The sequence below is a fragment of the Aythya fuligula genome, chromosome 1 (assembly GCF_009819795.1).
Source record: "Aythya fuligula isolate bAytFul2 chromosome 1, bAytFul2.pri, whole genome shotgun sequence".
NCBI classification, from domain to species: domain Eukaryota; kingdom Metazoa; phylum Chordata; class Aves; order Anseriformes; family Anatidae; genus Aythya; species Aythya fuligula.
In genome coordinates this window covers 71438210-71454506 of record NC_045559.1, presented here as the reverse complement: position 1 = coordinate 71454506, position 16297 = coordinate 71438210, and the positions used below count along the sequence as shown (strand labels likewise).

General features: G+C 35.5%; 1 protein-coding gene across 3 annotated transcripts in view; it reads left to right on the top strand.

The window, feature by feature from the left end:
- PPARA (peroxisome proliferator activated receptor alpha) overlaps window positions 1-16297 on the top strand; it is a 35220-nt gene extending 18923 nt beyond the window's left edge. For 2 of the 3 annotated variants that reach the window (XM_032182630.1, XM_032182638.1), the window contains 6 exons: window positions 4088-4332; window positions 6929-7089; window positions 8509-8647; window positions 11374-11576; window positions 14621-15068; window positions 15661-16297. In XM_032182630.1, coding sequence (XP_032038521.1) covers window positions 4125-4332; window positions 6929-7089; window positions 8509-8647; window positions 11374-11576; window positions 14621-15068; window positions 15661-15908 — 1407 coding nt within the window. In that variant the 5' untranslated portion in view covers window positions 4088-4124 and the 3' untranslated portion in view covers window positions 15909-16297. Of the gene's footprint in view, window positions 1-4087; window positions 4333-6928; window positions 7090-8508; window positions 8652-11373; window positions 11577-14620; window positions 15069-15660 lie in introns of those variants that run through there. The other variant, XM_032182648.1, reaches the window with a different exon arrangement.

Sequence of the window (16297 nt, the reverse complement as noted above, 5' to 3'; positions counted from 1 at the left end):
TGGACAAAACTGTGCTGTTGAAAAAGCTGTTGCCATGTTTAGAGTTCAGCTATCAAGTCTTTTCATTGCTTTCTTGTCAAATAAGGCCTACTTTATTGAAAGTTAAACTTTGGTGTTCACTTAGTCCAGCACAAGTATTTTTAAAAGATTAAGGGGTTGCTGTTACAGAGGCGGGTGTGATTCAGCAGGTAGCTTCAAGTAACACTGGGCTGGCTACCCAGAGCCTGGTGCTTCCTGAAACTTCCCCAGCGATAATGGGATATTCTTGCTACACGTCCACAGAGGAACGTCATGTTTCTGTGCCATGAGCAATGCTGTTACAATCAGCACGCTGGAGGAGCAGTTCTGATCATAATCTCTGCCATTCGTTTCTTCCTTTTTCTGTTGATGGCTCCTTAGGGAGACAAATTTGGTAGTCCACTTGGATTGCCAGAGAACAGTTGATATTATTCTCAGCTTCCATTATCAAAATGATATACATCAAGGTTTTTTTTTTACTCCTTTCCCTCAAAACAATTTACAGCAATAGTAATTTAACTTTGGTTTCACAAATAAATGCATAAGTGATTTCTTGTTTCTCCACTGAAGTCTGACATCTTCCAGTTAAATCTGGGGAGAGTAAGATGTGTAATAAATGCTGGTGGCACCAGATTTGGACAGGGCTAGATAACTAACAGCAAACTGCAGAGTTAGTTCCAGGTTTTATGGAGATGGTTCATGCTGCCTTAAGAGAGAAATTGTACAAATATATTCCCAGTTAAAGGTACTAGCAGAGAATAACAAACAGTGTTAACCAGAAATGTTTGCTGTTGCTTCTTTTTCTTACTTTTTCAAAGTAGTGCTTTGTAACAGCCTTTGCAGCAATCTCTGAGATTGGGAGCATTGGTCTGAATCCATGCAGATGGCTTAACAATAAAATCTGTCAAATAGCACACAATCTGTGGCATTTTCTTTTGATGTGTGACTATATGCTCCTAAAACATTAGGCTAATTTGTGTTTTTGTTTTGTTTTAGGTGGAGTGTTTTATTTAGTGCTGTCATTCATACAATTTCTGAGCCTTTTTTTTTTTTTTTTTCCAGAAGTAACTATGGCCATGTATGTTGGAGTGATGTTAATTTTAAGTCTTCTGTCATCCTTATGAGTATCAAATGTAGATATTTGTTAATATTTTGTCATGTCACAAGCCAGTAAGATTTATAAGAGAAACAAAGGTAGTTCTTGGAGACAGGACAACTGTTGAGCTTTAAAAGAAAGTGATATTTTAAACTGATTTTACTAAGTAGTCTCAAATTGTGGAATTTATGTAGTGACTATAATAGATATCAATTACAGTTCAGTACTTTATGTGAAAGGAATTATTCTGATTCAGTTTTCCAATATAATGTTCTGTTCCAAAATAATCGATTATCATAATCACAGTTTCTTGGATGCTCTTGAGGTTGAGATACAGATGAAAATCCTTGCATTGCTGATAAATATTCTAGTACAGTGCTGGCAATGTCCTACTGAGTACTTAATATATCAAATAGGATAGTTAATTTACCTGTTATTTCTAGATACACTGAGCTGTGTATAGTGATAGAATAACAATGTGGCACATCCGAGTAAAATAAATAGTGACATACAGTGTTGTAACTGGTGTTACAAATCATGGATAAATTCTTATTCTTAGTCTCCTAGATATTCTTGTTTGCTACCTCGTAATACAAAACACATTTGTATTTGCTACTGCTTCTTTGCTCATTGTTTGAATGTTTAAATTAATGTAACTACCAGACACTGATTTAAAAGGGATGTTTTGTCATTATTTCAGTATTCCTCTGTAGTTCATCATGCAACCTGATAACACTTTAAATAAAGTGGATTTTGCCAAAAACAGTAATTTAAAGAGACAGTTACTGCCAAGAAAATCCTCTTTATAGTCAAATTATTTATTCATTTTTAGTTAAAGCTATCATGTTTCAAATAATGTTTTTCTTCAGGGAGCCTGAGTATAGTTTACAAATAGGAATTTATATTGCTATAGGTAATATTGGTGACTGGGGGGTGGTTGGACCAGATGATCTTGGAGGTCTTTTCTAACTTTAAGAATTCTATGAAAAACAGGTAAAATGGTGCATAGAGCTGTAAGAAGGAATATATTGAACATATTGCTTTGTTTTAATCGCCAGAGATTATGATTACAATACAATTTCAATTTCTTCCTGTACCTGAGGGGTTAACATTCACTTGGCTAAAATGAGTGGTGCATAATGGTACATCGGCTGTACTAGTATGACGTTGGGTATAAATATTAAAAAAAAAAAAAAAAAAAGAGTAGTCTTAAAATCAGAGGAAAATTTAGAGAAGACTAGTGTATATATTTTAAATAACATCAATTGGCTGGTCAATGCTTTGAAGGATGCAGACTGTGGGATAAAAAGCCTTATGCTATACAGATATATATATGTATATTTTTTGTTTTGCTTTAACATCATATAATGAACACATTGGAAAACACTGCAGCAATGATACATATATGAACCATTGGTTTTCCATGAAATAGTGGAAAGAGCATGTTGCTAAGTGCACTTGGAAAATAAATCTCTTAAAAACTGTGTGTACCTTGCAGGTTGTTGCAAGCGTGACTCTTAATCTTCCGCAGAGCAGATCATTCTGCCCTCCGTTACGTCTGTGCAAATATAATTGAAGGCAGACTTTTGCCATCAGTCTAGGGAGAAAAAGCTTGATGGCAGGTAACTTGCTAGTCTAAATCTTTTTAAGTTTTTATATAACCAAATACAAGTGACAGCTGTCTTTTGTCATTAGTATGTAAAGCAGTAGTTCTTTGTAGCACTCATAGATGTCATCTTTTGGGCAATTATATAGCAAACAAAACAAAACTGTTTAACTAGAACTAATACCCAATTTTCATAGGATTAATCTGTCATTTACAAATTATCAAATACATGGATTGATTTCTTAATATAAAGCATGTAGTGTCGTAGAAGCCAAACTAGTTCTATATAAAACTTTAAATAACATCAAGGAAGGTTGGGTTTTCTGTTTGTTCACTTGTTTTTATCATGACCTAGCACTTTTTATTGAAAAACCAGTATTGGCATATCCCCATATAGCCAGTAATTGGCAAATTCAAGCTCCACGATAAACTGCAGTATACACGTGGCTCTTTGTGAAGCTCAGCATTGAGTAGTAACCACAGTAACAGTCAAAGCTTCCCTGCAAGCCAGCGTGCGTTCATTGAATGGTCAATACTGAATTGAGATGTGTCTGTACATGTGAGGAGTACAACACAGCAATTAGTGCAAAAAATTAGTTTCTTTTAGCAGTATGTCCTGGCAGCAGCAGCAGCAACATTCTACAGCACATTTATTAGTTGAAATAACTACTTCATTTTTTTAAGAATCTGTACTGTTACTCAAAATTGATAATGCTGGTGGCAAGTTTGGAAGGCAGCTTTGAAAACATATTTCACTGTGGGAAATAAATCTAACTGTAGGAATTACAGGTATGTTGGATTGCATATGCTGGAGCACTCTTGATGAAGGTGTTAAGTTCATTGACCTAAGCAGGTCAAAACCCATTAGTTTTACCTGCTTCTATAAAGATTATAGTATAAGGCAGTATTTTGTTCTCTGCAGTGTCATAAGACCTATCAAATAAATCTAAGAGATGAGAACAGAGGACCAAATCAACATATCTAAACTTGTTAGATGAAGTGAGAAAAGACTGCTCTCACACAATATGTAATCATATTGATACTTATTTTTCTGTGAAATTTGGTGTGAAGTGATTAATGCGTGCTATAGAAACATAACTTGTAACCTTCAACAGCAAAGGAAAAAAACAACAACCTATCCATTGATCTCGTCATATCTTTTCATCATATTGAAATATTTTTTGGACTTTTTTTCCCTGTCCTGTCAATGATTCATGTTGCATAAAGCTTCTGGAGAAACAGAATATTGTATAATATTTCATTATCAGATTAAAGTTCATGTATTCAATATTCTGAGTGTAATAGAATTGAATATAAATATATGTATTCTGAATTTGTAAGCACAGGACTTTTTTTTTTCCCACCAGCGTAAAGAAGTTTAAGTGACAGCTCTACTTGACCAAAATGGTGGACACTGAAAACCAGCTCTATCCACTTACTCCCTTGGAGGAGGATGATATAGGTAGTCCTTTATCTGGAGAGTTTCTACAAGAGATGGAGAATATTCAAGACATTTCTCAGTCTCTAGGTGATGATAGCTCTGGAGCTTTAAGTTTAACAGAGTTTCAGTCACTGGGGAATGGTCCAGGATCTGACGGATCAGTCATAACAGGTAAGAGAGTTTTTGGTTACCATGAAACTTGCTTTTATAAATACATAATAGTAGGAATGAGGAACTTTTTAATGTAATAATTGTTGTTTATGACTAAATGACACTAAAAATATATAAATTGATAATAGCTTCATCTTAATATATTTAGGGCTAAAATTGCTTAACATAAACTTGCTGCTTTTTAAGTTATCATTACTATCAAAGTTTTCTTTTTCAAAATAACTCTTAATATCACTATTTCTAGAAAAGATGTTATATATTTTAGTCATATAGGATGTAATGATATTGCACTAAAACAAATACCATTTCTTTAGTTTCTTTAAATCACAAGTGTTTGAAATGTACCATGAAATATCAGTCAAAAATATATTTACAATCAAGCTCCTACAAGTGCACCCAGAATTCCAGTATATTTTAATGTATTGGTGTTTTTAACTTGCTGTTTTCTCCCCCTTCTCATGAGTAGCATTATTCAACTAATGGTTTCTACCCTGATAAAATTAACTAATCTGAGAGTGCTATATACTACGTAGTCATTAGTCAAAAGATCTTTCTTTGTATGAGATTTGTTTTGAGGGTTCACAATGGAAATTGTTGAAATGTTGTGGGACACTGCAATAACATCAATAACATATTCTTTCTGAAATTGTGGCTTTACAAACCTTTTAGCAGTACAACCATTTTAAGATTAAGTTTATGATTAACCTTCTAGTTGTTTTGCTTTCTGTTTTGTTTTTGCTTTTGTGTGTTTTTATTTTTTTACTGTAAATTAATTCTTAGGCTGAGATCACCAGATCACAATTTTACTTCACAAAAATTGTGCCAATAAAACTGAGGTGTGCCTCCGTGCTACAAGTGGTTGAAATTAATAGTGTAAATTTTGGAAGAAAGAAGAGCTGTCCCTTGGCACTCTTGCCCAAAGAAATGCTTGTTAGAATACAGTTTGGGTCCATTTTGGTTGCAGACTTCCACAGCTAGAGATATGCCTCATACAGGAAAAGTTTATATGTACTGGCTTTATAATACAGTTCATCTGTAGTATGATTTTTTTTAATTATTTGTGTGTGTATATGTGTACAAGTCCTATAATCCTATAATAATTTGGATCAGTTTCTAGTATCAGCTTATTTTCAGTATTCAGTGTTCATTGCGAAAACTCCAAGTTTTGCTGTTACTGAAGATGGAAAACGTAAATGTTTAAGGCTCAAATTCCATAAGACACATAAAAAGAAATGAAAATCATACTTTAAAAAAAAATCCTGGGTTTTAGGCTGTTGTTGATGACTCTACCTGTGGGCTTGGCAGTGCTGGCAATGAAGACTGAATTCTATGCCAAGTTTTTTTTTCCAATGTAATACTTGCTGACCTACATTTGTAAGTGTTTCTTAATCTTTCTGTTAAAATAACACACCCATTAATTTGCTGAAGTCTTGTGGTGCAAGTTGCAAGATGGAAGATAAAAGAAATTCTGGCCTCAGAAAATATTTTCTTCAAACAAGGTGGAAATATTAATTGAAATAATTGAAGTTGGAAGGTGTTGGTTCTGTAACGTGTTACCTAGTAGTAAAATTGAGAGTTTGTTTCATTCATTGTATAGCAATCCAGAAATTATTTTCCCATTATACTCAAAAGGTAAAATATTTGAGCAAGACTTTTATTGCCTCGTTATCTTAGAAGTAGACACTCTTCTTACCTTCCTTTTAATATTTGTTTAGCCTTTTTACTGATGTGAAGGAGTATGTTTTCACTTTGATAAAAATCTTTTCTTTAGAAAAATGATGTGTTTAACTGCCTTTTAGTTCTCAGTTTAGATGACCATTTAAAACTATGATAGCTTTTCACTCAGTGGGACTTCTAAGTGTGTCTTCAAGTGCTGGACTAATTCAGCTTGAGCTACAAATATATCTCTTGTCATGCTATAGTAATAGACCTCATTCTGAGCGCTGGCAGAAGAGATGGTAACAGTGAGATGAGCTCTTAATAACCTTTCTGGAAAGAGTGACAGGTTCAATGGATATTGTGATACAGACTTGAAGCCATGGGGGAGGTCTCTGTTGATGTAGATTTTTTTTTTCTTTTTTGTATCTTTTACTATTTGTCTTGAGTAGTAGATACATGTTGAATATTGTTTCTTGGTTTCAAATTAGTTATTCGTGAAGACAGTTGCATGTGTATTTTTATATTTATGAAATTTTCCTTGGTTGAAATGAAAAATTCTTTGAATACTTAGTTACTTATTTTAAGTATTGGGATTAAACAAGTTCATATTCACATCAAACTGAGAACAAATTGAAAAATACAAAGTAAAAAATTAGATGTGGGAAAATCCAAAAAAAACCCTTGATTTTTCTCTTTCTTTCTCAGTAAGGCTTTTTGTTTGTTGACATTGTATCGCATCAAAATTAGCAGGATATGCCTTGTATTTTGTATGTTTGTATGTTAATATAAATATGAAATACTTCCAAACTCTTAATGCCAAGTTCACTTAATGGCTATGATTATTCAATTCTGACTCAAGATTATTTTTTAAAATAATCTCTTTTGTTGTTGTTGTGGGTTTAGTATAGTATTTATGAAGTGTTCCTTTTTCTTTTAGACACCCTTTCACCAGCATCCAGTCCTTCATCCATTAATTTTGCCACAGCTCCAAGTAGCATAGATGAATCACCCAGTGGAGCATTAAACATTGAATGTAGAATTTGTGGGGATAAAGCCTCAGGCTACCATTACGGAGTACATGCTTGTGAAGGTTGTAAGGTACAGTCGTAATTTTCTTTTTAAGAGCCTAAATCATGTTGCTTTATTTGCAGGGTTAAACGGAGATAAGCATTTGTTTCATAAATGTTTAATATAATTCTAGCCATTAAAATTATTTCTATGATAAACATATCTGTGATCTTTTTTGAGAAATAATTTGATCAGATACTGTAACTGGCTACCGTAACTCAATACCAGACCTTCATCAAGCAGAGGCAATGCACAATGACAATTTTAATGCCGCTTTTGTGGAACTAGTTAGTTAAACACTAAAACAACTTAAAACACTAAACTGTGACCAAAAATAAAAGCCTACTTGCTCCACTAGTGTTTTATTTGTGTTGGGAGTATAGCTGTGAGAAGCATGGGAGCCTGCTACATTTCCATTGTAACACTAACAAATCCCAAATATTTCATCTCCACCACATTCTGCTTAAATCACTTAGTATTGTACCTCTTGTAGTTTTGGACCCAGTGCATATCTGTGGGGCAAAGTAATGTTATCATTAATGTATAATTTTGGGGATGATATGGCCAAGGAATTAAAAGATTCTTTTATTTTACTTCCAATGTGTTGTTTTCTTTCTCCTCTTTTTCTTTCTCCTCTTTTTCTTTCTTTATTATGTCTGATAAAAGAATTAATTTTATACATGTATATTTTTCTCTCACGCTCCATGTCAGAAGGTGATAATTCAAATATAAATCTTATAAATTAATCCCAGAAACTGTACTTGCCTTTGAAGAGGTGGAGAGCTAGTTCATAATCAAATGTGGCCAGAAAGCCCCAGAGCCTAGATGACATCTGTTACTATGTCATGTGAAGCAAAGTGTTGCAATGACTTTAAAAAGCTTTGCTAACCCTTTAATTACTTCTTAGCTTGAGACTAGTATTACATTGCAGTATCAAGACATCACGGTAAGGTCTGCTGAGGTATAGCCTTTTCTGTAATGCCTATTTTTGTGTCCTTGGCTCTTTCTACACACTGTGCTGCATTGTAATAGCCCTCACGTTTGCTGAATAGAGAAGAGATGTGTTAAATCTCTGCATTTGTGTAATTTACACATATGAAAGATTAAAGTTGTTTCTGTCAGAGGACACAGAAAATGTATGCAAAAGCAGGATGTGACTGTGTTACTTAGTCCTTAAAAGAAAATTTATTCTGGTACTCTGGGGTCTTGGTTCTCTTCCAAGAATAAGAGCTGAAAGCTGCTTCCTCCTTTCTTGTTTTCCATTCTGTATATGCCTTCATACACACCACTTCACCATGTAGAGTGGGAGATTCTTACCTTCGGACAGATTGTGCTTTGCATATTGTTTTTCTACTGATACCACTAAACAATTAAAAAATCACATGTATCATAAAGTTCAGTAGTCACGACTATTTAACATTACATATTGTCTTCTCAAATTTCTTGTAGGGTTTTTTTAGGAGAACAATCCGATTAAAACTCATCTATGATAAATGTGATCGCAACTGCAAAATTCAGAAAAAAAATCGTAATAAGTGCCAATACTGTCGTTTTCAAAAGTGCCTTTCAGTTGGAATGTCACATAATGGTAGGTAAGAGTGCCATTAATAATTTGCTTGTTCCTACCCAGGGTCTGCTTCTGGAAGCAGACACTTGGATAACTTTTATGCTTATTTGTATGAGTTGAATCTCAGATTTTTACGGTATAGATCGGAGGGGGTAGGGGGACAACACCAATTTCCCTAATGTCTAGTAGAAGTAATTGATAAACAGCTGCTAAATCTACTCTTCTGAATTTTACACAGTTGTGTTGAATGTTCATTTGTCCATAGTATTGTATATTTAGTTGCTTGTTTTTTTTTTTTGTTGTTTTTTTTTTCACCCAGAACTTTGACACCATTGGTGCCATTGAAACAAGTTCCAGTACTGGAAGAATTTTGGCCGGGGGAGTTTTAGAGGAGCAGGAGGAGAGCTAGCTTATTGTGGGAGGGCATGACACAGGGAGGAAATCTGTAGGAAACCAGACTTAATTATTTTGCAGATTACAGTGCAACAGCTCTTGGGCAGGTGGTTCAGGGAGTGTTGGGGGGAGGGCTGACTGTGGGGCAAGAGTTAGAAGTACGTTGCTTGTTAAATGGAATGGTAAAAATTCAGAGTGTTTAGATACACAGTTTAAGAATTATATTATTGTTTGTGTTAATGGCTTAACTCTGACTTACACACCAATATTACCCCCACAAGGCAGTTCTATGCACTGTATGTAGCTTGTTAAGCAACTTTGGTAAAGAGGGGAGAAGAAAGAAGATAAAGCAGGGAGAGGCCAATCCACGAGAAAGCATATTGTAGTTGGCCAGATGACAGCAGTTTGCTTTCCCTACGTTAAGTCTTATGGTGTCAAGGCTGTACTTGAGAGCAGGTGCAATTTGGGAGTAGGTTGCTGGGCTACATGAAAAGCTGTGGGCTGAGAGATGAACTTCCTGAGGAAACAATGCAGTCGAGATAGTTGGGGTGGGGACCCAGTTGGGAAAGCCACCTCTGGCAGCATAGTCTAGAGTCCGAGCAACAGACATTGGGAAAGCTGACTTTCTGGTTCTGGGGGAAGCCTGGTTCCTGTGTGTAACGCCTTGACTGAGATTAAAGTGCATTTGGAGAGTCGCATTTAGGACTGGTAATAAACTTATTGAAACAACAGACTTAGGAAGAGTGTGCCAGCTAACAAAGTAACATCTCAGGGACAGGAACTGAGTAGGGAGCTGTGTTGGATGGCAGGGATTAGTGCTCAGTTGAAGCTGTTTCATGCTATTAAAGCACTGTGGGCACCTGTGCTGAAGGAAGCAGCAGTTTCACTGGAGAAAATGTGTAGGAGGCTGAAGGGGATGAGAAGACTGCTAACTTGCAGACAGTGCTTCTCAGGAAAATAACCTTAACTAGATTTACAGCTATGACCTCTATCCTGTAAGTTTCAGCTTAGGGAAGATACTCTTACACTCTTCTGATAGACCCATGGCCAGATTCAGAGCAGGACATCCATGGAAGGACTTGCATTGAAGTCCAAAACTGCATTGCAGATCATGCCTCAAATCACCTTCTTGTGTCATAAGAAGATTCCTCAGGCATGTTGAAGCACTAATTCTGCACGGGCTTGGTGTTGCTCAGTTAAAGCAGTGAGGTTTTGTCCTCCCAGTGGTTAGCTGCTGAAATAGGCAAGAAAGAGCAACCAGCTTTATTAGCCTTCTCAAAACCTTGCTTACTATCAGAGGGTAGGCCCCTGTATAAAATTGAGTTATTTTAGTTTTAAGATGAAACTGAAGAAGCATGTGGACATGCCTATTTTAGTGCTAAATGGCAAGAGCACTGGCCCAAGAAATGGGAAGACCACCATGTCCAATGGTGTTTCAGACTCACATCTCCTGCCTTTCAAAAGGATGTACTAATGACTGGATTGCATATTCAAACTCTATTCTCATCCTCTCTAGTTTTGAAGGGTTAATCTATTGATTCTGGGCCTGGGAGGAGATTGTGTTGACTATAACCTTTGTGCATTAATGAGAGTTTCTGGTCTGTTTTGTTCTCACCAGTCAGTACAGATACATTGAACTGAACATCCAGTGCCTAAAGAAATGAATACCCTAGCCATTTCAAAATCAGCACTGGAATTTGGGGCTACCTCCCTGCAGAGTTCCCCCAGGCATCTTTTGACAGAGCACTGGAACAGGCTGCCCAGGGAGGTTGTGGAGTCTCCTTCTCTGGAGATACTCAAGGCCTGTCTGGGCGCCTACCTGGGTAGCCTGCTCTAGGGAATTTGCTTTGGCAGGTAGGTGAGTTGGACCCGATGATCTTTCAAGGTCCCTTCCAGCCCCTACAATTCTGTGATTCTGTGATCTCTCCAGTCGGTGTGTGTTTCCTCTGCCAAGTTCCTGACATGACTTTCCTCACTTAGCTTTTTAGAATTCCCATGGTGGACCTTTGAGTTCCATGTTGGGCACTGCAGGACACAAAGAGGAGAGAAAAAGATAAAACTACTTAGGTAGTGTAGAAGGAAAAAGGCATGTATTCTGCATCATCGCAGATGCCAGATTGTGTTTTGAAAGGTCCGATTACTTTCAGTGTAGTACACTAACCTGATGTGCCAGGTGTTGTTAGTTGGGTCTCAGTCACTGTCTGTGGAAAGAATAAGACTACTTCACTCATAGTAAGTCTGATACTTCTACCTCAGTTTTTCTAGATGAAAAATCTTACTGCTCTAATCAGCAATTGAAAAAGGGGTAGGTTTTTGTATAACATGTTTGTTTTACAATTATATCTTCCTATCAGCAATACGTTTTGGACGAATGCCAAGGTCTGAGAAGGCCAAGTTGAAGGCAGAAATTCTAACAGGTGAAAGTTATATTGAAGATTCAGAAATGGCAGATCTTAAATCACTTGCTAAAAGAATTCATGATGCTTACCTGAAAAACTTCAATATGAACAAGGTTAAAGCCAGAGTCATCCTTGCAGGGAAAACTAATAACAATCCAGTAAGTACTTTTGCTATAACTTTAAAGTAAAGCTGGAAAGCACGTAAGGTGGTACAATGATTTGTTAAACTCATAAGCAAATCTTTCAGAAAATAAATAACATGCTAATATGGAAATGAAATACACACACACAAAAAAGAATACCTATAGTAAATGTAATTGCTTTTAGCCACTATAAGAACAATAAAAAGTTTTAGGAACCTTAAATTATAGAGGAGAGATAAGGGAAATAAAATTAGTTCTTAATCAAGAAACAGAATGTGAATACCTCTTGGTATGGGTGGGGGAAAATGGTTCAGATTTAATTTCCTAGTGTGAAAGTCGGGGAAAAAAATAATTCAAATGCTTTTCAGCCACAGATACCAGGATAAATACTGTTATGTTTTAGGGTGTACAGAAGCTCTGAATGACTCTTGTTCTAATCACAGAAGTATAAATGGTAGGAAAGAGAACATGAGTTTGTAATTCTTTGTTAACAGTTCTTTCTACTTCCTTATGCAGCCTTCCTGGTTTTAAATGTATGGTTATTTTGAAAAGGAGAAGCATACAAGTTTCTGATGACATGTATGCTATACTGTTTATTTTTCTTACAGGATAAGTTATCCACGATTTTATAATGAACTGTTATATGTTACATGTTCTCTATGCATTTTTACTTATAGTACTTTGGTCATTACTAATTAGTATGTATTGTGCAATATTTACTCACCAGTTGCACAACATATTTGATATTTAACTGTGAGCCATACTGTTTTGATAATGTGCATAACTTTTCTAGAAATGGTTGAATACGGCAAGGAAATCAACATTGGACAATGAAGAGCTTGGTCTAGGTTCTGCTATTGACTGCTTTTTGTTCTGTAGCACACAAGATTGTAAGGACTGACTTGTTTCACTTTAGCTACAATTTCTATAATTCTATTGTAATTTATCATATAGAAAAGATAAAATCAGTAGTAAAATAGGAGTCTTATTTTCAGGATGAATCGGGGCGGGGGGGGAGATGGGGAGATATTTCCCCCAGTAGTGTAGTCTAGCCAAGCATACAAGCTTCTATATTAAAAGAGAAATGTATGAATAATGCCAGTCTCTTTCTCTGGGTTGATGAGGTGCTTAAAAATTAAGAACAACCATAAGCCATAAACCTTTTTGGGATACAAGCTGACACGAGCCTACAGTAAATACCATGCTTTAACACCTTACCAAGTAACTATCTCCGTATAGTCCTTTTCAAGCTTGCTACCACATCAGAATCATAAGTTGCAATATGTAATGTACATGCAGGGATCCTAGATCTCTACATCTTATTTTTTGTTTTTATATTTATGGGATGAAGTTGATGTAATGGCTCTCAGATTACAGTCATCTGTAATAATATCACCAAGTAATAGAGGCTCGCATGTATCCTAGTGAATTTACAAATAAAAATTGGTGAGGAATCAGAGCTAATATATTGCAAACAGGCTGTTCCTTTATTCTTCAATATTCAGGAAAAAGGAGAGTTTTTCAGCTATTTCATCATGTCTGCTTAGGAAAAAAATCTTTTAACAAAAACTTTTTTTTTTTTTTTGGGGGGGGGGGGGTGTTGTTGGTAATTAATAATCCACCTGTTTCTGAACTATGCAATAAGATTTCACTTCAGAGAATCCTAATTCTTGGCATCACTATAACTCATTCCAGAACAAACTGGCATTTTTCGTGATGGTAAGATGTCCTTTTTAAATTTGGATCCTAAGACCTTGGCATTACCTGTTTTCTGCATAGTGAAATGATGATAAATTCCAGAAGAATTTACATGACAGATTACATCTAACAAAGTTCAAAAAGTGGTGTTTGATTTTTCTGCTGCTTTTCTCTCATATCCACCTGCACATAAAAATTTCTGTACTAAGTACAGAAATCCGATGGAATTGTTCTAAGCACTGGAAAAAGTGTACAACATTCAAAGTGATTCAGTGGACTGTAGGGAAAAATTAATGTTTTACAGTTTCCTAAGTAAAATAGATGAATTCTATTTATAAAGAAATACAAAAAATTATCTGTGATGTTTAATCTGAGACAAGCAAAACAGCACGGGGATGGTACTCTGCTTAGCATTTAAGGAAATAATGTTTATGTTCAAGGCCAATTGCTATGACTTTGATAGACTGGGAAGCACTGTTGTTGTTGTTTTTTTGTTTGTTTTTCTTTCATAAATAGTCCTTTGTTTTGTTTTGATTACTGCTCTTCAAATATATAACAAAATATTTTAGAGTTCTGTTTGATTGTTAAGAAAGTGGGAACGCTTTTTTATGTGATGTTTTTAAGAGACCAGCTCATCAGATTGTAATGCATGGACCTTTTTAAATAGAGGGGTTTTTATTTATGGAAAAGACGGTGATCAAGACTGAAATTTAGTGTTGTCTGACATTCTAGTGGGATCTGGGTTTAGAGATGACTTAGCACTAAAAGGAGCTAGAAAGGTGAGCTAAATTTATGTGGAAGAACAGCTGAGACCTAGTTTATGAAAATCTGATAATAAACGCAAGAGTAATAGATGAGTCACATTCTTGTGTAAACATGCTGTCCTGTATTTGAATGATTGTCTGTATTCCCCTTAGGATACTTCAGGAAAGCATCACGATGTGCATCAAGTGTAGTTAGTTAGGAATTGATAGGAAAGTAGGAAGAATAACCTGGACTTCTGGAGAAGGTAATACATGTCTTTTAAGAACCTTCTGGGTCTAACTCTGAGATGGATATATATATATGTATATATACTACACACAGTACTTCTGGATATTCACTGTGAATATGTCATGCATATTTACATTTTGGTTTTTGCTGAGTCGTTTGCAGGACAGACTTGCTCTAAGACATTGCATTTTGTAGTTCAGTAATGTGTGGTTTCTCTTTATGCAGAAATATGAAAGAACTCAAGGTTTATTGATAGATGAAAACTGATTAGTATGAAACTTAAAAGGTTCATCAAAATTCGTTTGTTTAGGAAACCAATGATTAATAGCTTTGATTTTGTCAATGAATTAATACTGTTTTCTCTGTAGCCATTTGTTATACACGATATGGATACCTTGTGCATGGCAGAGAAGACCCTTGTGGCAAAACTGGTAGCCAATGGAATTCAGAATAAGGAAGCAGAAGTTCGAATCTTCCACTGCTGCCAGTGTACTTCTGTAGAGACTGTCACAGAACTTACTGAATTTGCCAAATCTATCCCTGGCTTCTCCAATCTTGACTTGAATGATCAAGTGACACTGTTGAAATACGGAGTTTATGAAGCCATCTTTGCTATGTTAGCATCAGTAATGAACAAGGATGGGATGCTGGTAGCCTATGGAAATGGTTTTATAACACGGGAGTTCCTGAAAAGTCTAAGAAAGCCATTCTGTGATATAATGGAGCCAAAATTTGATTTTGCAATGAAATTCAATGCACTGGAATTGGATGATAGCGATATATCCCTTTTTGTCGCTGCCATCATTTGCTGTGGAGGTAAGCACTACGTATTTGTTCTTCAAGGCAGCAAATTTTCAAGGTAGAGAGGGGTCTATTTACTCTGCATTTTTTAAAATGGAACGTGAAGTGTGATGGTGTGTTTTTGTTTGGGGCTTGGCAGATTTTTTATGAGTTTAGGACTGGGTAGAAAACTTTTTATCTACCAAATGGGCAGAAGAGCAATTTGTAAAGAGATTGGAGGCAGATGCAGGTTATAGCTTTGCTCATCTTTTGACTCTTGCTGATTGTTCATTTTCAGGGTGGGAGGGTGTTTTATGTTTCTTTTCCTTGCTTTTGTAGCATGGGTTGTATTTAGTACTATGAACTCTCTCCTCAAGTAACTGTGGGCGTTGAAAACAATCCGTCCTGAGGGGTAACAGAAATATTATCTATTACTATTATTACTGTAATAAAGATTTACTTTGAGCCTGTTTCAAACCTGTTGAAATTGATGAGAATATTTTCATTGCCTTCAGTGTATAATGTAAATTTACACTGTAGCCTACAACATCGAATCTTTGAAGTAATATACGATAAAGAATATTTTTTTAAATTATGACATGTATTTTTCTGTTTGTTTTGAGAATAGATCGTCCTGGTCTTGTAAATGTAGGACACATTGAAAAAATGCAAGAGAGCATTGTGCACGTACTGAAACTTCACTTGCAAACGAACCATCCTGATGATACCTTCCTCTTCCCAAAACTTCTTCAAAAAATGGCTGACCTCCGACAACTTGTCACAGAACATGCTCAACTTGTTCAGATAATCAAGAAGACTGAATCTGATGCACATTTACACCCTTTACTACAGGAAATCTACAGGGATATGTATTAAGGATTTTTAGTATTTTTTTCCACAATATTTAAAGACAACAGCAATATTAATAATAGATGGGAGCAAAACAACTCAGTTATCAGCTGATCACTCAGTTCAGTACATGAACAGTTTAAAAGCTAGGTAACTGGAGTGCTACACTTCTTTTGGTTTGGGTTCTTTTCTCTTTTGAAAGAGTTCTGCAGAAAAACACTGATTATAATGCTCATGAAGTGTCTTACAGCTGTTCTTTTATTTGGAAATCTGAAGATTGGTAAGGAATTCATATTTGTATAATAAATCAGAATGCTAAGTAACAGAAATGAAAAAAAAACAAACAAACAAAAAACAACATATATTTCCTCTTGGCTTAGTCATTTAAAGTTAAAATAACAAATTTAGCAAATTCT